We start from the raw sequence: 26,130 nt of genomic DNA, 5'->3' as shown, positions 1-26,130 counted from the left end.
TACCTATTCAGTCTGTTTGATTTGCTCTTACATTGTTGTCAATATGATGGATTCTATGGAACTGTTATACAAATAAGAGGTTCAGCTAGCTTAAATCTATAATTTTCTACATAAGGAAATGATGTCTGTTTCAAGTCAGGAATATGGCAGTTGTTTTCCATTAGTTTGATGTATTTGAGCTTTTGATTTCGACTCTTTTAACTTTATTTTGAGTAATTGTGACTTAAACATGACAAAACCCTCTGAGGTCAACTTTACGAAGGAGAACTATAACTTAAAGATAGAACTTCTAAGGTCAACTTTACGAAGGAGAACTATAACTTAAAGATAGAACTTCTAAGGTCAACTTTACTTAAGAGAACGTAACATAAACAAGACAAAACTGCCTTCTGATGTCAACTTTACCTGGAGAGCATCAACTAAATAAAACCTTCAAAGGAAAACTTTACCTAGAAATGTAACTTAACAGACAAGACGAGAAATAAAATTTTACAATCAAAGCATCATGTAGTAGCTACAACTTGTACCAGGTAACACCTTCTAACGTTAAATCAACAAACAATAACTATAACATAAACCAGACAAAAAAAATCTACATTTCTGTAGTGCTGCAACATAAAAAGGATACAAACCCTTCTGTTGGTAATTTTACCAAACAAAACTACAGCTTAAATTAAGTAACAGCACCTTAGTTTATCGTCACCACACAAGGCTGTAGGATTCATTTCGAAATCAACATACAGTGTATATATGCCCAAACCTAGATTTTAATTAATGCAATCTATGTATAATGGTAAATAATGAAGTCAAAATTTCTTAACCACAAATAACTTACAAAACCATTTAAATATACAAAGATTTTGATTGAAAATTTGGCTGTACCTATAGAAACTATATTGTTGAAACCTATAGTTTGGCATTGTACAGGGAAATGTTTTTTGCCAACTGTTAATGATGTCTTTATACTAAACCCATATATATACTAATATACTAACAATCAGAACAATATTCCAAATTCCGTCGGAAGTTGAATGTGTACTAATTGATATTTAAGTCTTAGATATATGTATTTTATTAGTTTTTGGCTTGAACTAGCTTTTAGCAACTGAGTTCTCTCAGATCTGTACTTTGTCTTTTTTTTTTCATAAATTGTGCTGTTATACCACTGTCTCAGCCAGATTAGGGGAGATCTGACAAGGCTGCAAAATTTTTGATCTTGTCACATTCTGCATGTACCTGTCCCAAGTCAGAAACCTGTAATTTAGTGGTAATGTTTCGTTGCTGTAAATCATATTTGTTTTAAAGTGTAATGTTATATACATACTGGTAATAAGGTAGTTTATTTTCTCATATTATTCTGTCTTTATTGTTTGTAAGTGAATTGGTCCAGTTTATACACCATTAAATTCCTCTAATAAGGTGTTTTATGCTATAATAAATACACTTGTATTTTCACGGAGTTCACTAAATATTTCTTATTAGATTATCTATCCTTTTTTTTTTTTTTAGATTGCACTGGCTGATAAATATAAACAAAATAACAGGACATAAATTGTTTATTGACCAGGCTACATATAAATGATCTGGGATCTCATAGCAAAAATATCTACCGCGCATATATAGCAACCAGACTGGAAACCAGTCCACCGTCGAGCCATTTATTATCTGCCCTTGAAAACTAGTCAGTAAACTGAAATATAATACATCTAAGCTGACTAGTAAATGTTATAAACCTTAAAAGATCTTTCAAAACTTTGCTACTTAATGCAATGCTCCAAATTTCTATATCTCTCCTATTTTAGCCTATTCTTCAGAAAAAGATAAAAGTAATATTTCTTGTTATAAAAAAAAATGTAATTTTCCCAAAAAGGTTTTGATTATTACCCATAATATTATCATTATGTTAGAATTTCATCCCTCTTTCAAACTATCTTCACAATTTTGACAAAACTCAAGTCTTTTTACTTATATATATTTTTAACAGAGAGAAAAAACTAAAGAATAGAATATCCATTTTTTTCTATAAGAGTTGGGGCGAGACTAAATCTACTCCATTAACAAATGAAAGAAAACATAATAACAAATATATATGGCACAGGACTTGATCACAATAAGACAAAAGTGGCTGAGATCAATTTAAGGAGCCTTATGTCTTTCTGATGTGTATTTTACAATTGTTAATCTTGACCCAACTCAAACGTGTTTTAGGAAGAGGCAGCATATAACTTCCTACTTCATAAAGATCTTTTAAGGTTTAAAACAAAACTCAAACTAATGAGTGATGGTTTACCAACAAAAAAATTGAGTTTATTCTGACCAATCACAATTGAGGTAAAGTTGTCAATATTCAATACTGACCAATCAAATCTTTACATTTACACCAATGTGATCAATGTACATATGACAACAGTTAGTCAACATTTTTATATCATTAACAATTTATACAGAAACAATATCAACAAATGTAATTTTTTTTTCAAAATTTTCCAAGATTATAGAAAAAGATAAAGCAATCTTAAAAACAATATTAAAAGTATGATTTGTTTTCATGATGAGCTAAGACACATCTTTATTGATATTAGTTAAAAAGATGTTAGACTGTTTCCATGTATTGTTAAAATATGTTTTAAAGAAATAGAATCTGACAATATATAGATAGTAAAAGATTTGAGAAACAAAAAAAGTTATTCTATTTATAAAAATAGAGAGTTAAAAATAAATTCTTTCTTTCTAAAATCAAAAATGTTATTGAGATCCAGGTGAAAATAATAAGTCAAATTACATACCACCTGAATATATTACAATTTAAAAGCTGCACTTTTGTTTTAAAGACATTAACAAAATACTTAACACAAAGTAATAATCTAGCACTTCAAAATCACATAGCACTGACATTATTGTTTTATGGTACAGTACATACTTTCTGAAACCAACCTCTATGTATATATAAGCTTGTTTAAAATTATAACTGGTCAAAACTTCTAGTCCCAAAAAATCAAATAATTTCAGTTAATATTTCTGATGTGTTATCTTATAATCTACAACCAAGGACAATTAACCTGTTCAAGAAAGAAAAGTTAGAAACAATGCATCTTAAATTTTTTTATCAAAAGTGTAAAAAAGCAATGTTTGAAAACCTTTTCTTTCACTTTTAATTTAGTTTTAAAACATTTTGTGGAGTTGAAAAAATATTTTTACAAATTTCTGTATTACATGTGAGTTAATTAATACAGCGAAAGATCACTCATACATAAAGTCAGAATTCATACAGGTTGCCCTTCCAAAATCATTGGCAAGACAGAATGTGGTCAAGTACACGGCCAAGAAACAATGTAGCCAATCTTTTGGCATACATATCAATTATAGAGTATTTCGTCTCTATATGTAGGTATTCACTATTCAATTCTACATTCCATCTTTTGTGTTAAAAAATATTAACTATCACAAAAACAATCACATAGAAACAAATATAGCACTAAAGTTACACGAAATAGTTAGTCATAGATTAATATCTGTTTTACAGTCATTCTTAAAATCTTTAACATTTAAAAAGAAACAAAAATAAAATTCAAACAGGGAAGTTATAAATAGACAAAACAATATGGCTGCTACAATTTTCTTTCAATTCTAGTATTGTCTCATTGATGAGAAAGAAAAGACATTTTTACAAAGATGAAACTAAATCTGTTAAATTATACACCTGACACAAATGTTATTGCAACAGCCGAAAAGAACAAAAAATCCAAGTCAAAAAGATAAAAGATTACTTTTTTAGAATATTCACTATGATGTGAAACTTTTAAAAGAAATGAAAGCGAAATTTCAGTTTTCTCGAAAGTTAAAAGCTTCACTCTTATGACATACTCTTGATATAAACACCTTTTACTTTGTAAGATTAAACAAATGACTGCAAAACAAATGGTTAATAAAAAATACTTGTATTACACTCAAAGAACTTATATTAATAATATTCTTAATTTCACAAAGACACAATATTATATTTTTGTCAATTTATTTAAATTCCTTTTAAAAAAAAGATATGCACTCTTGGATGCAGAAATAAATACAACCTCCCTGACACACCCCTGTCAAAAGCAATCACATTGCGACCTCTTCCCTGCCCTACTACAAAATGACAATCTGATATATAGTTATATACAATATATATATTTGTGTATCTACAAAATGAAATAAAGAAATATATTTTAATGTCACCTTAGATGACAGAAATCTTGGGATTAATATCTGAACCGAAGACCAATGAAAAGAGACATATCAGCTCATACAATGTAGAAAGCTATAATTAGCTCACTTATCACAATGTATTGCTCGATGAATTATTCAAACAGAAAAGGCACCAACGTTCTTTAACTAGACCATTTCAGAGAAGGAATTCTAGAATATCTGAGGAAATTATATCTTGGAAATTTAGAAAATTCATGTTTATTTTCAAAACTATTCTTGAGTTGCTTGTGACCTCAAATTTGATTTTTGTTTACAAGTTTTGATTTCAAATATTGCATATGTCCATGGACTTACGTGACTGACCGATAATTGAATCCGGACTGATCTGTATTAGCTTCTATTTAAAAATAATTTGAACATATGGATTTAATATCTTTCTTTCTTCAGTTTTCCTGTATATTATGTTTTTTACGTTTGCAGTTTTCAACACCTAAATAACTCAAATATTTATTCAACTAATTAACATCAATTTACGAAATTTGTTATTAACATGCACCGGTATATAAATTAACAATTATTCTTCGTTATAATTTGAATTTTCCTCTCTTCTTGTACTACCTGAATTCTCGATATTTCTCGTAAAAAATTGATATTATTACAACTTTTAAAAATTTATACTCATTTTTCATCACTTCTCTGTATCAACACAACAGTTAGTTAACTACAAGTGACAAATAGTCTTCACTTGAGTGGCAGCATGTCACTCGACACATATTTTTAGTTCTCCTAGATAGGAGTAACTCATGCAACACATAGAGAACAATGTCAATTTCATTGACTAAAATGTGGCATATCAAGATTTTTGTGGCAACTCATTTGGATTTAAGTTAAGATCTAAGACTTCTTTCATAAGTGGCTGTATAACTTCTGGATTTACTTTCAGAAGCACATGCGAGTGCTCTTCATTCAAATTCCTAATGTCTGTCAATTTCATCAGCAGCTTGGGATAAATACTGCGTACAAAATGAGGGGGATACCTAGATTCTAGGTAGCGTAACAGTAACAGAGCATATTTATCCTGTTCTTGTGAAATGTATGACTTGTCTGTAACATTTGGCCGATCGGGTGAGAATAACGAAATAACTAGAAGCAGCATTAGCATTGTTTCATCTGCTTTCAAGTCTATGGCAAGTTGCTTTGTGAATTTCATGTGCTCCTCGAACAAGTTGGGACCTTCAGCTAACCTCATCTGCTCTGTGGTCATAGCATGATCGGAGTTATCCAGTGGGTCAAGCCATTGCTGTTTTTCCTTATCAAATGTTATTACCGAGCGTAAGATCAGTAGTTCAATACTACCACCTTTTAGTAAGCTGATCTGATCTAGCTGGGACAAGGCCTTGAATGACTTTATCTTCTTGGCCATGTCTATTACTCGACGTACGCTCAGCTCGGCAATATTAACTAGGTCTCCAAATGATGGTCCCTCTTTCCTTACTGGGGGTTCCATACATACTTCCAGGGACTGTCTGTATGCAGATACAACCTCACCAATCAGATATTCCTCTTCAGGTTCCAGTGACCTCATTTTAAACTGCGTAGAGCTGACAACACCAGACTGAGGGCTAACTTGTGATGTATCATCCCTCATTTTTCTGTATCAAAAAAAGGAAGAAAACTAAGTACACAGTAACAAAACACGAAAGTACATCCATGTATCTGAATTCTCACAGAAAATTAATCAAAAGATAAAGATTATAGCTGTGTATGGAAGTCATGATTTGTTTTATATGATAGTTGTAAAACAACCTTTAATCCACGATTTTTTACATAAGAAAGTGCCTGTACCAAGTCCAGAATATTACAGTTGTTATCCATTCTTTTGATGTGTTTGAGCTTTTGATTTTGCCATTTGATAAGGGACTTTCCATTTTTAGTTTTTTCTCGGTGTTCCAATATTTTTGTGATTTTACTTTTGACTGAAATAATCTTATGTCATATACAGTAAAATAAAAATAATTATCAACAGTTGAACAGATGTATATTCTACAATATAAAGCAACTTCAGTTATGTAATCTAATTCATAAGATGTGGCCAATCTACAGCAAAACCTAATCATATCATCTTGACTTGTCTTTAGGCATCTCTACGTTAATTATAATGAGTAAAATTCTGCGACAAATGTCTTTCAAATTCAAAGATCTGACCAGGATATTTTTAATTTGTATCTAGAGGAGGGAAAACTATGCACCAACATTTTTATTATTATAAAGATATAAATCCAATGAAGAAGTATATTTAGGCTTTGCTGTAGATCTATAAAGTTCCTTAACTCTTACAATTTCTGATTGTACCTATTCTCTTCAATTCTTTGTCTCTTCCTAATTTTTTCTTCTTCTGTTAATATGTACTCTTTTCTCATACCAATTTCAAAGCACTTTCTCAATCGGCATCTTTTACAGAATCGTCTGTTTGACACATCCATTTTACATTTCTCTTCATATGGACATTTAAAGTAATCCTACAAATAGAAAACAAAATTGTTCAATAATTTAATCTTACCATGTGCTTTCATTTATGATTCCAAAAATGAAGTGTACATATCAATATAAAAACTCATCTATGATACAAGGCATAAATTTTGGTTTCTCAGACCTATGTTTCATCTAACAGCATAAATTTTGGTTTCTCAGACATATGTTTCATCTAACAGCACATAAGACCCTTCATTGGTACTCAAATGTAAACAGTTGGAAGGCAAAATCAGAAAACTTACAAAATACTAATTACAAACTCTTTATTGTGGTAAAAACGACAAAAAATGACACGAAATAAACATATTCAATGTATATATTATTTTGTTTTAACTATGTGTCAATGTCAAATATACATGTATCTCATGTTTTGTAGCTGCATTTTAGTCCAGTAATCATACGTGTACATGTCCATAATGTACTTTGAAATAAAAAAGCATGAACCTAATCCAGTTGTTGTGGTGACAACTTTCACACTTTTGTTCTAATGTCGCCTGTTTTTGTGCAGATGTAATTTTTTTTAAATTTACAAAAATAACAAGATTAACAGTCATAGATAGAAATATAATGTTTGAAAATTACTGCCAAAAAAGGTTAAATGCTATCAACGTGTTAATTTTTATAGTTACAGAATGAGGAATCATGGGTAATACAGTTTGGAAACAAAAACATGGTTCTCAATTTGAAACACAATAAATATGACATTTTTGTTTACAATGCTTATTTGAAGGTTCACTCGCATCTACATGCAAACCTCCACATATCTTTTGAAATGTACTCTTAATGTGAAAATAAACAACATGTTTTGACAGATTAAAATAAAACTTTATCATATTCATACCATTTTTCCTTGATGGGGACAAGAAAACATTGAGTAAAATATAAGTTTATGATATGAGAAAGTGCAGTGTGTAATGTGTTGAGATGGCCCATTAATTTAGAAAGGTACTTTGCACTTTAATGTTATCCTGCACTGTGCAGTCAAGAAATATAATGATAAATTTTCCATTAAAATATAATTTTCTTCATGCAATTGTGGTAATGTTTTGGCAAACCATAACAGCCTAGTACGCTGCATGGTTTTTTGTAATCAATCATACATGTCAATGACAGGTGTCAACACATTTAAATCAACACTGTGCATTAACATTTCAAATTCATTTATTTTTATGCATTCTCGTTGTAAAATCTGCCTGCCCACTGATCCTGAATTAACTTTAACATTTATACACATAAAAAATCGTTACAATGTTCACTGCCTCGTGCTTAGACAGAAAATACTAATTCATAATTCCAGTTAAAAACTTATTAATTATATCAGAGAAACACCAAGATTGGTATTTAATGACTATAGCTAGTATTGATTCTGTAGTCAACACAGTCGGAGATAATTACAACTTTCATTCTAATTGTGTATGATTGAAACTTTCATAGAATTGTCAATACCATGTAGAATACTTTCCAACTATTCCATTTTTATCATAACAGATCAAGCATGTAATACATGCAAATATTATAAATCAGGGAAAAAATCGTCATGACCATATTAATGAAGTTATTGGTAATCTTTAAAATTGCATTTGCGTGACACTCAATCTATATTTATGTAGTCCTTTTATATGATTTTTATCGCTTTTTATGTAACATTATGTTAATTTGATGTACTACAAAAAGATATATTTACATATTCTCAATGTAGTCAACATGCATTTTATTTTTCCTTTAAAGTTTCTGGAATGATAAGTATGATCGGACACACTATTAGGGTGCATAGAGGTTACTTGGCCAAAGCAGACTTAATGGAAATCAGGTTCATTTTGAATCTGCTTTATTGATAGCTCTTTTCAAATTTGTATGCCTAAATATTTTCAAATTTTCAAAACTATCCAAATTAGGACCACTTTTCCCTTTATATTTAAGACCCCTCAACTGAAAACTCTGCAAATTGTTGAAGATAAAAAATGTTTTATTTTTTCAGAAATCTGTTCTCTATTTGAAGCTAAACACACCATAAACTATGCAGTTTCAAATTTTCTATTCAATTTATTATTCACATCACTGAGTAAAATAAATGAGGTCAAGAATGATTAATAAGTTGCATCACATTTATAATACTGATACACAACAATCAGAATGACATCATACACTAATTAGACTTCTCTACTTAAGTCTACTCAGATGTAAAGAATCAGCTGATTACATCAACACACTTCACTTGCTTTAAACAAATAACTGAAAACACCAACTGAAATTGTAAAAAAACAAAACACTATGGAAGACAGTCTACTTAAATATGTTATTTTTCAGACAAGTAGCTCAGGTTCATGGTCAAACAATTTTACTTAGAACACAGAGTCCAACATTTTTCCTGAAAACACCAAATCCAGCATTTTGATTGGTTGGATTTTGAGTCTACATACAATAATGGTACATGTACTCTAAAGTTTATGATCGTAAGGCCAAGTCTTTTCCAAAAGTACATGTATTTGAAAGTTGATGACCGTAAGGCCAAGTCTTTTCCAAAAGTATGTGTATTTGAAAGTTGATGACCGTAAGGCCAAGGCTTTTCCAAAATAATTTAATCAAGATAAAGTAAGGTGCGGCTTGCTAAATATTTTTTTATATAACATTTTGAGTTCAGAATCAAATTTGTCAACCTTAGTTTGATAATAGTTGACATTTTGAACTTTAGCACATTGAAAACTAGACGATTTATATTGAAAAAAGTTATATCACACAACCTCAGCACCTTGAAAACTAACCCATGTATATTGAAATATCATACAACCTCAGCACCTGTAGATTGTTGTCCACAGAAATGCCAAGATCATTGCCAGGTCATTCTCTTTATCATTTAACATATTTCATCACGCAAGCTTAAATTTACGGCATAAAAAGACCACTGATTATACAGAAGTAAAAGTACCCTGACAAAAGACATTAGTAGGTTAATAATAATATAATATTGGGTATTAATACCTTTAATCCCAAATTTTATTCGTCATTTAGATGATATCCAATGCTTTACTTTTGTGGGGAATATATTGAGATTTACAACCAAAAAAACGCAAACCTGGAACTTCTTAAAATTTGAATTTAAGTGACCTGATCTTATAATAACAACAATCAAATATACAAAACTTTGGGAAAACTGTAATTATTTTTATTTCATATTAAGAAACACATGACAATAAAATTTGATGTTTAAAATTCATGTACATTACTCAGAAATTCAGCAGCTGTTTTGGTAAAAAATATCACAGCCACTGAAAAATATAGATTTGCTTCCCGGGTGCATGATTTACAAGTTGTGTTGATGAGACCAATTGGTGGCATCCGGCAGGTTTCTGCTCTTTGGTTAGGTGGTTGTCTCTGTGACACATTCCCCATTTTCATTCTCAAAGTTTTAAGGAATTTACTTATAAAATTTGCATTCAACCTGCCTTTGTATTACCTCATTTGATTAACTTTATTTGCTCAAGTTTTTATCGCACATTGCCAAACTTTATTTTGTGTGCTTTATCTCCAGTTAGTAAGCTTTTCATTGAAGATGATTTAGCGGAGTTTGAAATGTTTTTGTTTAAGTTCTATGTAAATTCTTATAATTTATTCATGACATTGTACACATTAAGTAATATACGAGTTCTAAAATAATGTTCTTTATCCATGACTACTCCTAAATTTACGATTCAATTTTCTTAATGTTTTGAAGATCAAAGAAATTTGATTATCTTTTAAAGCAAAAAATAAGCTTTGCAAGAGACCAAATTGTTCTTGAAATGAACGACAAATATTGACGTTCTACAGACTTCATTTTTTATTCACAATTGTAGCTATCAAAAAATATTCACGTAATATTTACTCAATCATTATAAAAAAATATTTCCCATTGTTAACTTTCAAATAGAAGCCTATAATGATTACCTGTAACTGTCCTAATCGCTTTTCTGCAGGTGATTTTTAGAATCAGAGTTGAGATTATCTAAATATTAATCTTAGAGTGACAACAAAAACTACTACTTCTAATAGTATCCCCCTCTAAAATATTAAATGTTCAATTGTACTTATAGCAGAACTTAACCTTCTCATCTCAATAATAATAGATTTCATAAAATCATTTGCAGATACAAGATGACGTTATGTGTTTTTGAGTAAACTACATTTAAAGTATAGTTCTCAATATAATATAACATTTAATACTAAAGAAGTCACGATATTACATATTTTATCCTTCAATATCAAAACAAATTCACACAAGATTGTGGTGCAAATTTATTTTCCTAACTTCTTTTTCCATTCTTTACAAAAAGGTGAAATTAAATGATGGGTGCCATAGATTGAAAACACCGCTTTCGAATGATCCTGATAATAAAATTAAGAAAGGAAATGGGGAATGTGTCAAATTGACAACAACCCAACCATAGCACAGACAACACACAAACATTTTGAAAATTCTCAGAACATTTGTTTGACAATTTTTATTTAACTTTTTTAAAAAGAAAATCCAGGATTAAATAAGCTTGTAATCATCTTTTCAAGAGCCAAGTGACTGAAAAAACAATGCTGAAAAATGATGCCAGTAAAAACTTAAATGAGTATAAACCAAGGTTGAAAAAGTTTGACGAATTTCACACCAAAACTCATCAGGACGGATTTTCCTAGATTAAAGTACTTTTATCTGCCAGAACGCAAGGGAGAAATATATATTGGCCCTTTATAGCTTGCTGTTTTCAGTATGAGCCAAGGCTCCAGACCACAATTTGACCTAAAATGGTTTACTTTTACATATTGTGACTTGGATGGAGAGATATATGTCTCATTGGCCCCACATCTTCTTATATCTATGACAATATTCACTTACCAAACCCTTAGGAGCATTTCTTCTGAAGAAAGCTTTACAGGATTCACATGATATGGCGTCAAAGTTGTAACCCAGGGCTTTGTCTCCACACACGCCACAGTACTTGTCCTCTTTGTTCTTTCTTGACTTCTGTGAACCCATGTCTGGTGATATATCCATTGGACGGTAGACATTGGCCATGGAGGGCACCCCATTGCTATTTGAGTCTTCAAAACTGTAAAAGAAAGGGAGACATTGAGTAAAATAGAACATAAATATTTTCAAGGTTATAAGCAGCCATTTAAAATCTTCTGGTTTACTGTCAACTGTAAATAAATGAAAACACCCTAAAACAAGAAAAAAACAAACATAAATGACTCAAATATAGAAATGTTAGGAAAAAATAGAAACATAGAAAAATACATGTATTTTCTGATAGAATGCTTTGTTTACTAGAAATTAAAAATATCAAAAATGTACAGAATTGTGTTTTTAAAATATTAAAAATGTACAAACTTGTGTTTTTTTTATGTATGATATAAACTAGCGTACTGTATGAAAGAAATAATAAAAAATACAATTGAAACCTTACCAACTAAAGATGCTAAATGCTGACATATCAAGCAAGGAATGAAAAATTGGGTTTAGTTAAATTTGTTTGAGAAGAAATGTGATAATTAGTAATCTATAACCAAGAATAGGTAGGTGTGAACTCTCAAGAAATGTCAACAGATGGAGTAGGATACCAGTTGACAGTATACCAATCCAGTATTCCACCAATGAAATAATAACATCATTCATGTATTCACTTTTTTTTTTTTTCCAAAAAGAGTTTTTTATTTGTTTATCACAACCATTAACATTAGCTCAGACATATCTAAAGAGACAACTATATTGGCAGGTTTCTTTACTACATTATGTTGATGTATATTACAGGAGAGTGTTCAGGCGCGCATCCGCAGGGGGGGTTTCAGGGGTTGGAACCCCCCTTTTTTTGGATGATCAATGCATTTGAATAGGGACATGTAATTGGAACCCATACTTTGTTCTGGGTTAGGAACCCCCCTTTTTAAAATGACTGGATCCACCCCTGGTGTTACATGTGGGAGTCACTATTGGAACATGAACTTCTGACCCTTTTGAGGAATCAGAGTGCACCCCTGGTTTTAAGTTGGGTTTGTACTATTGGAACATGAACTTCTGACCCTTCTGAGGAATCAGAGTGCACCCCTGGTTTTAAGTTGGGTTTGTACTATTGGAACATGAACTTCTGACCCTTCTGAGGCATCAGAGTGCATCCCTGGTTTTAAGTTGGGTTTGTACTATTGGAACATGAACTTCTGACCCTTCTGAGGAATCAGAGTGCACCCCTGGTTTTAAGTTGGGTTTGTATTGCTCAATCAAATGAGTTTTGTGTGTAACGCTATGTAAACTTTTGTTTGTCTCTCTGAATGGCCATGGTTATATCATATCTGTTTTTCTTTGACTTTTGGTCCTTGTTTGTATCCTTAGTATCTACTTGTGTATCAACCATTTAAAATCAAATAATGTACATTTACTGTCAAATAAGTCATGGAAACAGTCAATTTGACTTGTTCAAAAAGTTCAGTTATATATGTTCTGAGGCTTGAAATAGCTACTATTCAAAGGAATTGTTAAATTAATTGAACGGTTTCAGTTGACAACTTCTAATTTTTTTATTTTAGAAACCTGATGATAAGTTACTTGATTACAGAATGAGGAAATCAATATCATCTTTACCACCTTTATACATATTGATTTCTGGCACTGATTGATATGTGAAATTATTTTTCTACATGAATGTTTATAAATAAAGACCTGAAGTTATCTCCCTTTTAATAAACAAGCCATACAGAAAATGTACCGAGTGACCCTCTGTCCTACTTCAATTAAAGCCACAGCTATTGGTAGAAATATTAATACAAGTTTACACTCCCCGTTCAGTGATTTACCACCGTTAAAGTACAATGTGACTGATAAAACGAAAAACAAAATACAGAATATTTAACACATTTTCTTTCTATTACATCCTGTTTGCATTTATCTAACAAATTGTACATTGATGTCTATATATATTTTATTGACTTTTAGTATTATCCATTTCTGACTAAAATGTTGATGACTTCTATTAAACTGACAAAATGTTCTCTGTTTTTCTATTTATTGGCAAGAACTGAAAGAGTTCACCTAGTACAAAGTTAAATTTCTTCACTAAATTGCTTTTCACATGAAAGTAGCATTTATGTAATTGCAGTAGATTTTTGTAGCCACATCTGGTAGATAACGATTCCATTAGAACAAATAAATTACTTTTTCTGTTATACACATCTACACCTGATTCCAATAAACATTCTTGGGAGCAAGATGTCTTCTTTTTAATTTTTTTTTATGAAACTTCATTGCAAAGAAGTAGTGTAAAATGAGATGGTGTTTTAGTTATTAAATGGCTGCAAGTATTTCCTTATGCCATTTATATTTTTAGACATTTTATAGATGTATTGAAGTCAAATGGGAGCCAGTTTCATTTACTGGTTATTTTAAAGCAGAACGAAATAACTATTTCTGGTAAATGGTCCAACAAATCTGGAATTGGTAAGATTGAGGCAACAGAGTATTCTTTTTATGTTTATTCTTAATATTATTACAGGGGACTGGTTTGATCACAAAAGTTTAAAGACAACTTGGCAATGGAAATATATGGTCAAAGTACCATGTGGCCTCGAGCATGTGCCTAAAGGGTGTATGGACCAACTTTGCTTAGAAATGGCTTCAATTTTAGAAAGTTATGATTTATTGAAGTTTCTATTCCATGTGGTTTCATGCCACTACTATTGCAAAGCATTGTGGTTACGAAAATAACTATGAATGATTTGTGGCTTTTGTGGTTTTGCTATGCTTTGTAAGGAAGGGTAAGATTTAATGGAAACAAATTTGAACAAATTTTGTTCTAGCATACAAGAGGTTACGTAATGGGGGTACCTTCATGACAAATAACAGTAAAATTCTTGCCAAATATAATGGTAATTTTTGATGCACAACAATATAATGTACACTTTCTTTTAGTGGTTAAAAAAAAGACTGATTTTGATGCATCAAGTTAATTTTAAAACAATGGCCTTAGCGATAATTATTTGATACATCTGACGAATCACATTAAGGATATTTTGACTAATCACAGTAAAACATTTCATCCACTGTAGCAGAAAATGATCGCTTGACGTCTGATGATAAAGGGCAGTGCTTCCCTAATACAAGTTTCCATAAAGAATGGAAGAGGGTTATCTTATTAAAGAAATTTATTTACTCTTCAACTTTTTTGTTTGTTTCAGTTACATACAGGCTATTGTATATATTTCACAAGAAAAGTAAAAATAAGTTTTCAATTTTTTTAGAAACAGACAGAAACAATTAAGATAAAGATGATTCCATTAAAACCAGGAAACTAAAGTTTTTATATTATGATCAATTAAAAGATGTGAAGACTTCTGCTTCAACAAATTCATAAAGCAGACCTGAACAATATCTAATAACAAAAAAATTCCTGCTGTGCAGAAATCTATAGCTTCAACATATGGTTTTGAAATAATCATAAAATATAATTGGTGATATTAATATGGAAAATAAGAGGGGCCTCGGTGATCCATGAGAGTTGTATTATATGCCAACACATATGAATACCATTTTCTAATCAGGATAAAAACACAAACACCATCTAATTGGCAAGAAAAAAAGTAAAGCTTTTGACTAAGCATGTGAAAATACAAGAAAATATCCTTAGAAATTATCAGCTTAGACAAATTAGCAGTATTCTGTAAAACTTGGATGATAGAGCAACACGACCTCGAAAAACAGATGGCAAACGAGTTAATACAGCACAAGATAAGCTTTGTGCAAATTGATTTAATAATAAAATATACAAATTGTTTGTTTTAAAAATAATGATGTTAAGCATGCAACCCTATACATTTAGATCTGGGTTTTTTAATGCTCTGGCAGCCTTCTGTATGCCTTGCCATCAGATGCCACTTACAGCTCTTTTCATGACTTGCTGGGGCCACTGAAAGCCCTTGGTTTGACTTGCTGGGGCAACTGACAGCCCTTGGTTTGACTTGCTGGGGCCACTGACAGCCCTTGGTTTGACTTGCTAGGGCCACTGAAAGCCCTTGGTTTGACTTGCTGGGGCAACTGACAGCCCTTGGTTTGACTTGCTGGGGCCACTGACAGCCCTTGGTTTGACATGCTTGGGCCACTGAAAGCCCTTGGTTTGACTTGCTGGGGCAACTGACAGCCCTTGGTTTGACTTGCTGGGGCCACTGACAGCCCTTGGTTTGACATGCTTGGGCCACTGAAAGCCCTTGGTTTGACTTGCTTGGGCAACTGACAGCCCTTGGTTTGACATGCTTGGGCCACTGAAAGCCCTTGGTTTGACTTGCTGGGGCCACTGACAGCCCTTGGTTTGACTTGCTGGGGCCACTGACAGCCCTTGGTTTGACATGCTTGGGCCACTGAAAGCCCTTGGTTTGACTTGCTTGGGCAACTGACAGCCCTTGGTTTGACATGCTTGGGCCACTGACAGCCCTTGGTTTGACTTGCTGGGGCCACTGACAGCCCTTGGTTTGACTTGCTGGGGCCACTGACAGCCCTTGGTTTGACTTGCTGGGGCCACTGACAGCCCTTGGTTTGACTTGCTGGGGCCACTGACAGCCCTTGGTTTGACTTGCTTGGGCCACTGACAGCCCTTGGTTTGACTTGCTGGGGCCACTGACAGCCCTTGGTTTGACATGCTTGGGCCACTGAAAGCCCTTGGTTTGACTTGCTGGGGCAACTGACAACCATTTTTATTGGGTGGGTATCGCCTGGATTTCCCAGACAGAATGGACAAGACAACAATTTCAAAATTAAGATGTACAGAACTAACAACAGAGTGAAAAATAAACTTCTTTATAGGTTTTAGTAAAGATTTACTTTTTAAAACTGTTGCGAGATGAGTTTTAATGTTTTTCTTGAAACAAAATAACTTAAAAGGGAGATAATCTATTGATGTATGAGTGATTTTAAAGTTGAAGTGAAACTGTCGAGTAAAAGAACACTTTAAGTCACAGATTTCAAATATCTCAATCACTGACCAACTTTATAGAGACATCAATCTTACTTTAAAAGTCCTGATATTTCCATACTGTATAAGGCTTGACATTTCTTTACCTTATATATATAAAACGGTCAACACTTTATTTGTAGTTTCTTGCAAAGCTGTTGAAAACACTATTTTGAAATTAAAAGTCAAATAAATAATTACTCATTTATATTAACAGACTGTGTGACATATCTGACCTTAAATAAATAGTTTTTTTTTTTAACTTATATATTTTTGTACTGTACTGTATTGTATTATATTATATTTTTGAACTTTTAATTTTTACTGGTACAAATACACTCATTTAGAAACATTTTTAACTGATAGGCTAAGATATGAAGATTATCACTACAATGTATCATTTTAGTTTTCATTTTTCAAAAGTGTGTAAACTTTTAAAGAAAGACATTGTCAGTTAATTGTACTTTACTGGAAAATCTTTTAATTATTTTTTTTACCTTAAAATTGCAATTTTTCATTTGTTATTCAGACTTTCAAATTGTTTTTATGAAACTTGATCAAAACACCAATCTACATGTAAATCATATTTGACATTCATTAAAACTTTAACAATGTACATGTCTATTTTGACAAGTGAATTACATAGCTTTATTAAATAACTCATTTCGCTATCAAATTTTTCATTTCAAATAAAATAATCTAACAACTGTAGTATGATAACACTTGGTATTCTAATACCTGCGGCAATGTTTTTTTACCAATTCTTTAGATTTTAATTACAGAACCAAATATAACCAAAGTTCTTTTATGCACATTGTGATATCATAATCAGAAGATCTTGCCTGTGAGATATCTGACGCCTTGTATACAAGAAAAAAAGTTCTTTATGAACCCAAGTTTTACCTATTGAATTTCAGTATTACAATTAAGGTGTTTTCATATGAATTGTATTTTATTTCAATTTTATTAAATTTAAGTTGGTGCCACTTCATTTTAGAGAGTGGCACCACCACTTTGATTAGATATATGAAAGATTTTGAAACTTATAAGCTGGAAATAGCCCCCCTCAAGTTTGTATTTATCCTCCAACTGACCATCATTTCAGGCTGTATAAAAAGTAACAGTCTAAAAATATAAGAAAAGATTAGATTTTATTACTTTTTTAATTTCTCATCTGGAACTGTTATGTTTTGCTTTCACATCACCTGCCACACAGAAGTTGTCTTATCCCCTCTCTTACTTCAGTTGGGAATAATCAGAGTATTATGTGGAGAGGAAACAGACATATAAGTGTAAAAACTTTGAAAATCACACTGGATAATTAAAGTACAAAGGAATGACCAATGACCAATTCTTTTCATCTTATTTAACATGTAAAAAAGAAACTGCAAGATGCTATATCTATTTACAGCCCATTATTTACGTATATACTTTTTTAGCAACTTTTTTTTTTACAAACAAAATACTGACCCTTAACAAATGTTAAAACAGTCTACCACCAGTTCAAAGGTACTAATTGATCACATGATAATGATCTTTGGCACTTACTTTACGTGATAAAATGAATGTATATGGACCACATTTTACAGTATATTTATGGAAAGCAATGATCACCATTGTTTTATATAAGTACATATGTCATTTATACTCCTGCCAAAACATATCTTATCTCAAATAGTTTCCTTTGAGTTCTTAATCTATTACAAAAATTCTGTTTTGTCCCAGGGAAAAACTAGTTATTGTATGATTGGCAGCAAGGTTTATTGTAAATGATATTGATGAAAACTACCCAAATGTGAAAATTAATCGTGCTATCAGAAGGACTATTGTAATATCAAGTTATTCTGACCACAGTGAAGTATTGGTATGCTAAAACCACCACGGTATGATTCATCCTGTTTACCTGGTAGAATGGCGGGATAGGTTACTCGGTACATTTTTCAGGCTATATACTTTACTACAATATTATGGTAATTTTTGCTGATCTGTTGAAGGTGTTTTGCAATAAAGATCTTTAAACTATACAATCGTCCCTGTTCCGCCCAATATTAATTTTGTCATAACTTGAATTCGGATCTTGTATTTATATTTATTTAAGGATACTGAACAATGCACAAGAAATAATTGAGTTTTGCTGAATACAATCAAAAAAATTATTTACTTTTTAATGTGTTGAAGAATATCATACAAAACAAAGAGACATTGTGTATTGTTTATGTGTTTTATCAAATGAGGAATCTAGGAATGGTGGAAAAATTGTCCAAGCTGTGTGCATCTGTTCCTCTTTTGAAATCAATTTGTTAAACATATGTTTTTTAATTAAATCCACCTTTAGCATATCTGAATCAAAGTAAGATTTGTTGATAAATATTGAGTTCAAATTTTATGATTTAAGGCATGTTACTGTGTCAAATGTCTTAAATCAAATATTTGTATTTTATGGTGAATCCATATTTACATATCATAAAATGAGTCCAAAAAAAAAAGAAAACATGGGGAAAATAAACACAAGACAATATCTTATGATGAAAAAGTTATTGACTTTCAAATTGGAACCGCAAAACAAAATCACACACTTTCAACATTTAAATCATCCAAAGAAAACCTAAAGGTCACATCAGGTTTGTGTTACTGGTCATATTTTAACCCACTCAAATGTCCTAATTTTGACAAATATTAGCTGACCTATATTTATCTTAAAAGAAAAGTCAACATTCTTTAAAAACTGTATCATTTCATCAATCATACAGGAAAGGTTTTACAAATTTGTTCTTAACTGCTGACGTAAACATATTGTTAGGCATTACACAAGCTTTTTATTTCCCTTCCTTTTACACAATATATCGATTTCATACACTCTATTTGTATACTAAACACCCTTAAGATACTTCAAATAAATTGTTTGCATTTGTATAAAGTCAACATTACCAAGCACTGTTATAAAAAAAATCTATACTATATGTCCGATAAAGTCAACGAAGATCAGGCCCTGAGCTATGATGTCTTCTGATGCTTCTCCTTAAAAGTTCATTAAATAGGAAATAGGGAAAGTAAAGCTTCCTGATATAGCTCCTACATCCTGGTCTTTCATCCAATACAGAATGACCTCCAGTATGACCTCTAGAACATTGTGTAATGTTCTAATACAAGTAGATATCATGTACTTTACATAGCCTATTTTTTACATGAATCGTCTGCCTATCACCCAGTTAAATCTTTATTCGTTGTAAATTATCCATTTTACAACCCAGTTTTTCTGTGATGTTTTTTTAGTGTAAAGTCCGTTCGAATATTACATGAACCTGATAGTTAATGTAAAACTAGTTAAAGGAAATGTACTTGTTTCAATTTCTCTTTGTCAGGTCACTGAAAATATTCTTTGATAATGATTTTTAGTGACCTTAACTTTGAAATCTTAGGCATGACTAATGTGAACGAACAAAAACACCAAAAAAAAAGGTGGAAATTAAATAGATTGTAACAAAAAACATATGAAAATTCTTCCTAAAAATCTTAATTTTGGTAAAAAAAAAATCTTCATCTGAAACATCTTAAAAGGACCTATACTGCCTTATACTCTAAAGAAGGAATGCAGGATAACACTTGTAAAGTGTTGTCATAGCAAAGTACATGTTGATAAAATGTGTCCATATTTAACCTCTGTTCTGCCTCCCCATCATAGCATATAATGAGATGGGTAATGATGTGAAATAAATCGCGCTTCACTCGCTCACATCTTCCCTTTTTTTGTCAATTTCTTAACCTTTAGTGCTAAAATGGAAATTTTGTTATCGTAGATAGTGTTTAAGATGACACCTCACGTACATTTAAATTGAAAAGTTCTTGAAACACCATCAATATTACCAATAAAAGACGCATAAATATTTATTTAGATACATAGGGCGAAAGAATATAGGAATGTAATGGATTTTTGATCACCTTACGATTCTACTTGTATTTTTTCATGCCTGACTGGCCAACGTACTTGATGACCTACGCGGCGATACAATGGACATATATCTGAATGCGATGTCAGCTGTATGACTCCATAATAATACCAAATTATACTGTCAGTCAATTTATGTTCGTTGTTTATAAAAGCTGTAGAAATTAAGTCGACAATATCAACACCATAGACCTGTCATTCTGGTCACTGATAGGATCTCACTGTGAATACTGTACTTGAAAGCAAAACCCTATCGGAGTAACCTTACAAAGCTTGTCAATGAAATATTTAACAATGCCCATGAAAAGTAACACGATTGCTCTCACTGATATCCCTCTCAGACTGATATTGGAGAAAGAGCTTTAATTAGGGAACACTTTGAATTGTCATATGTCTAATTAAAAAGAGGTGACTTGTCTTGAAAGATGTCTTTCCACTTAATTATATGAATAAAACTTTTCAAATTCAGACAGTTTATAAGTTTTTGATTTTTTAGAACTCCGGGTAAGTTTGCGTTTATCTTTGTTTATGAAATTATGAGTTCGTTTTAACCATATAATCCAGAATAGTAAGTGCCCCAAATAATAACCCCAATATGTAAAACTAAATTAAATATAGAAACACTGTGCTATCAAATATAAAGAAGGTTATTGAAAACTTGTAAAATCTAAGGTCAACATACAGCTCATTGTTATACACCTAAAAAACAAAATGAGTTAAATATATGCCACAACCACAAAATTACAGTAAGGGGCATAGCATATGTAATAATAATAATTATTATTATTATTCTGATAACAGACCGGTCTACAAGACAAAATGAATTGTTAAAAATGTAATTACCCTTCTGATACATTTGTTGTTGGGTTAATGTCTCTTTAACATACAACATATCTCTAATTTTGGATTTCTTCAAAATATAAATGGCTTTGTAATTTGTCTCTAATTATATAGAAGAAGGAAAACAGGTCAATAAACTGGTATTTTCAAGAAAATTCACTGTTTTTTTGTGTTATACTTTAAAGATTTTCTGTATCTCTCTATTGTAATTTCTTTTATGAAGTTTGCAAATTTAACAAGTAAAAATAAGTTAATAACTTGACAACACTCTATCACAGAACTAGATTAATTTAAGACATGCAATAGCATTATTAAATTTTTGTAGCTAAATATGGAAATTGAACAGCCGATTTCATATTACTTGATTATCAAATTAAAACATATCGCAAGCATATGCTCACTTGTTTTACTGAAAAGGGAACCCATTAAAATCTCCTATACAAAATCAATGAAGATTTGAAAATACCTTCGGTAACGGAAGCAAAATATTTCCCCATCGCTTAATTTATTGAAAATTTCATTTATCCTCTATTGATAATTTTTTTTAACATAGGGATTAAGAGAAATGATTTATTTCTCATAAAATTCATTCTGCATAAGCGAAACAGAAATTTAAATTAGCTGTTATTGTGAAAAAATGTAAATGATTAAAAATTGTCTGCCTGTTTCATGCCAGTTTATGTTAAAAAAGAATCAGCATTTATTCCAAATAATAGATGTCCTACGCTTTTTAATCTGATGTAAGAGCCAGTCTTTTAATTTGTAAAAAAGAAAATTTAAAGCTTAAATTGAGGCTATCAGGCCGAGACAAATCTGTAAGAAGGATTTACCATCTTTATAAATTGTTGATATTCCCTACGGGTAGATTTATTATTTTTAAATATTGAAATGTATAAAAACGTACAATCTGTTGCCTAAAGATGAGAGGAACAGTTCACATCCCACTAGGCCAACTTTGTTTATATTTGTGTCAAGTCTTACCATACTAATCTTCACAAAAACATTGAATAAATTTATATCCCCAAGAAGTTTTGAATTCCACTGCTTACTCACAGTTGACCTTGGTTCCCTGACCGTTCAGCAGCAGAAAAAATTTAACTGATTTAAAACTAGAGGCTAGCATTGATCTAAGTAACTTTTAAACCATGGCCACTCTCTTACAGTAAAGATTAGAATAATAATGCTCTACTATTTCTTTTTCTTATCTCGTTTTGCTGTTCTATTTTTAGCCATATCAGCCATTTTGGTTGGGAGACAGACACCTTGAACACAAAACTTAAACTTAACATACCCAAATAATGATTGTGTCAAAGTTTGGTTTCAATCGACCCAGTTGTTTCAGAGGAGATAATTATTGCAAAGGTTTACAGACCATGACAAAATCAGAAGAGGTACACAAAGTATTAAATGAGAAAAGCTCACTTGAACCTTTTGATCAGGTGAGCTGTACATACTTTCTGACAAACCCAAATAATCTTACTTGTCTGTAACTGGTCAGAGTATAGTATATTTTACCAGAACGAATTCCATCAAATTTTATCAAATTCAGAATTTTAATCTTCACTAACCTAAAGGCTATAACATACATGTATCTATAAAATAAAGATATCGTAAGTTCCGTAATATGTCATGGTTTATTGAGATGTTTTAATTCTACTCATTAATCATAGTCGGATTTATTAATATCGAGTAAGAAATTGTGAAATTTTCTGATGTCATACAAAAATGGTAGACATTCCTTTTATTTCTTCCACACGAAAAAACTTCTTTTGTAAAGATTATGATATTTGTTAAATCTTGCTGAAAATAACATTAACATATTGATGGAATGCTCACTGCCAGAGTCATCTCATTTACATAGTGTGACTACATAACTGAAGTAAACACCATTATGACAGTTTGTTTTTCTGATTGATTTTCAAAAATTTCTTGATAACCTGGGAGGAAAAGTTTCAATACTTATTGACAAAAAGACACTTTTTCATCCAGTCTTATAGAAAAAGGTTGATTTTATCTGATAAGACCTCTGACTGAGCTTAGACCAAAAATTCATATCAGAGTATAAAGGCTTCAGGCTTATGCTTCATGGTGATTGCTCTATAAGAGGATTAACTTTTGATTTTCATTGATACGTTTCTACATCAGAGATTGCCAAAGCCGAGCTTTCAGCTACACCTTTATCGTTTCCTGGCCGCCATTTACGTTTCTTAGGATTATAACCGATACTATTATAAATATCAAATACATGCTATATTAATATATGTATTTAACTTGAGCATGAAATACGTTAGATAAAAACTGTAAAAATCATTTCTTCAATTTTAATTTAACACGAAAAAAGAGTTAATAGGGATAAAGTTTTGATATGAATAAGTTTTTTATGTGCATCAGCCTGCATATCAAGCCAGAAATTTAACTAACCATAGCTTGTTAGACCAAGAAAAAATAGAGAACTAAAAAAAAAAAAATTACAAAAATTTTCTAAATGTGAAGATATATACCATCTGCATTATTCGGGCCCTTTATATAAACGGGTTTTATGATCAAGTATATGCATTCAAATTTTATATTAATTTTGGCTAAAAAGGTCATAGGATATGGACAAAGTGTTCAATGCAATACATTGTATATGCAAATATAAAATAATTAAAGAGATTTCAAGGCTGAGAGAGCGTGAAAATGATAATTTGCCCTAAAAATGGCAAAATTGTTTAATTTTTTTAAATGATAAAAGCAGGGAGTGAGTGTCTAATGCTGACGCAAGAACACATAAATATTTAAAGGAGAGGTAGTAAAGACAGACATTTTGGTTAATATTCTAATTTGACTGCATGCACTTGGTAGTTTCCAATAAAAACAAAACAATTAGAAACAGGAAAGATTGATGATTTTTTTTTTACAAAAATGCCAAATACTTAAAATTGCTCTTTTTCTGACAAATAATACTCGTTTTTAAAGCATAAGCCTATATCAAGACTAAGATGATTAGATTTTGATATACTGGTAGTCTCCACTAATCATCTCTGTGGAAACTATATCTCAAAAACATCAACACTAAAACCTTTCCTATTTTGAATTTAATGATTTTTTTTCAAATGCTATAAGATAAATTCTGCTTGGTTTACAATTGGGAGTCAACAGTTCATGCCCCCCAAAATAGAACCTAAAAGATACTATTCTATGTTAACATTTGGTCGTGTACACCACCCACAATTAGCACTTATAAGAGCAACGACTTGGTCAACACCTCCACAAAATGGACAGTTGAAAGAGATTTTTATAACTATACATTCAGCTGTGTATGCCACCCCGAATTAGCACTTTTTACTAAGAGCCAATTCTTGGACAACAGCTCCACAAAATCAGCATCAGCAAAGACACCCTTATATTAGTGTCTGCCTACTAATGTAAATACACCAAAGATCATGTGACGTCTTTTTTAATATTTCTCAATAAAAAGTGAAAGAGAAAAGCACATGTAAGAAAACTCCATTGAAAATAATAATTCAGTGCAATAATAAGAGAATTTATGTTTTAAATTGACTATTTTTATGACTTTTGGCTCTAAATTTTTATTGAATACTTCTAAATGTGAGAAACATCTTTCACCATTTTATATATGGATTTTAATGGTTGTTGTGGTATTAAAATAGCCAATTCAAGAAACATCAATATGAGAATTCTATTGTTAAAAATATTTTTATATTTCACATTTCAATTAAATCTTCTTCCATAAAATTACCAATGTTATAAATGAAAAATTTTATGATTTAATTTCATTGGTGATAAATTAAATACCCTTGACATATTTTTAATGACATCATCTGTTTTTCAATACTTGACTGCTGACGTTGGTACAGTTTAGTCATTTTCTGCTCAAGTAATCGTGGAAACAAATTAGCCACACAATTTTTGATGAGTAAAATGTAAACTCACTCATTGAAATGATACAACTAAACACCTCTGTATCTTGTAGATATCTAAAAATAAAGATTTACCAAAAACAAGATCTTTAAACCATCCCACAATATTTTCTATTCATATTCAGAATAACTATAACACTGGTATACTAATCTTGTATCAAGTGTATTAAAGCTTTTCCTTATTTTTTGGTACAAGTATCCTTTTCCCGTTTGTCACAATCATTTAGACAATCCTTAATAACTTTGTTTGATTAGAAACTTAACAAATTTTTTAAGTGTAAAACAATATTTTATTTACTATATTGAAAGCAAGCTACTGTAGGCAGGTCTATTTTACTTAAAACTTAATTCATATACTAAACATTTTCTTTTTTAAATTTTCGATCTATTATTTCAAAGTTAACACTTTTTTGTTTCAAAAATGAATACAACCATTGTCATTTTACAGCTCTCGTTTATGGGAGCATTGATTTTTGGACGGGTCAGCTATTTTTATATTTGTGTATTTATTCCAATGATAAATAGAGATTGTCATATGTTAATGTGTATAAGGTGAGGTACATGGTAAACTTGTCAAATATAAGAGTGTAAAATGTGTAGTAAGTCGCCATCTCATGTCCCTCCAGGCTAAAACAATACACGGTCGGATTTACATGGTCGATGGACTTTGTATGTAAAATGTATTCACTACTGAACATTGATAATAAAAATGCTAAACATCCTTTTCCAGGCTGACAAATTTTCTTTT

The 26,130-nt window shown here is 31.1% G+C and overlaps 1 protein-coding gene across 9 annotated transcripts in view; it reads right to left on the bottom strand.

Moving 5' to 3' along the window:
• Nucleotides 1-1,538: 1,538 nt before the first annotated feature.
• Nucleotides 1,539-26,130, bottom strand: part of LOC134715173 (nuclear hormone receptor HR96-like) — a 149,108-nt gene continuing 124,516 nt past the window's right edge. For 8 of the 9 annotated variants that reach the window (XM_063577168.1, XM_063577167.1, XM_063577169.1 and 5 more), the window contains 3 exons: nucleotides 11,579-11,792; nucleotides 6,523-6,704; nucleotides 1,539-5,837 (listed from right to left, as the gene is read on the bottom strand). In XM_063577168.1, coding sequence (XP_063433238.1) covers nucleotides 5,039-5,837; nucleotides 6,523-6,704; nucleotides 11,579-11,792 — 1,195 coding nt within the window. In that variant the 3' untranslated portion in view covers nucleotides 1,539-5,038. The remainder of the gene's footprint in view (nucleotides 5,838-6,522; nucleotides 6,705-11,578; nucleotides 11,793-26,130) is intronic. The other variant, XM_063577166.1, reaches the window with a different exon arrangement.

The sequence above is a fragment of the Mytilus trossulus genome, chromosome 4 (genome assembly GCF_036588685.1).
Source record: "Mytilus trossulus isolate FHL-02 chromosome 4, PNRI_Mtr1.1.1.hap1, whole genome shotgun sequence".
Lineage (NCBI taxonomy): Eukaryota > Metazoa > Mollusca > Bivalvia > Mytilida > Mytilidae > Mytilus > Mytilus trossulus.
This window is presented reverse-complemented; position numbering and strand designations above follow the sequence as displayed.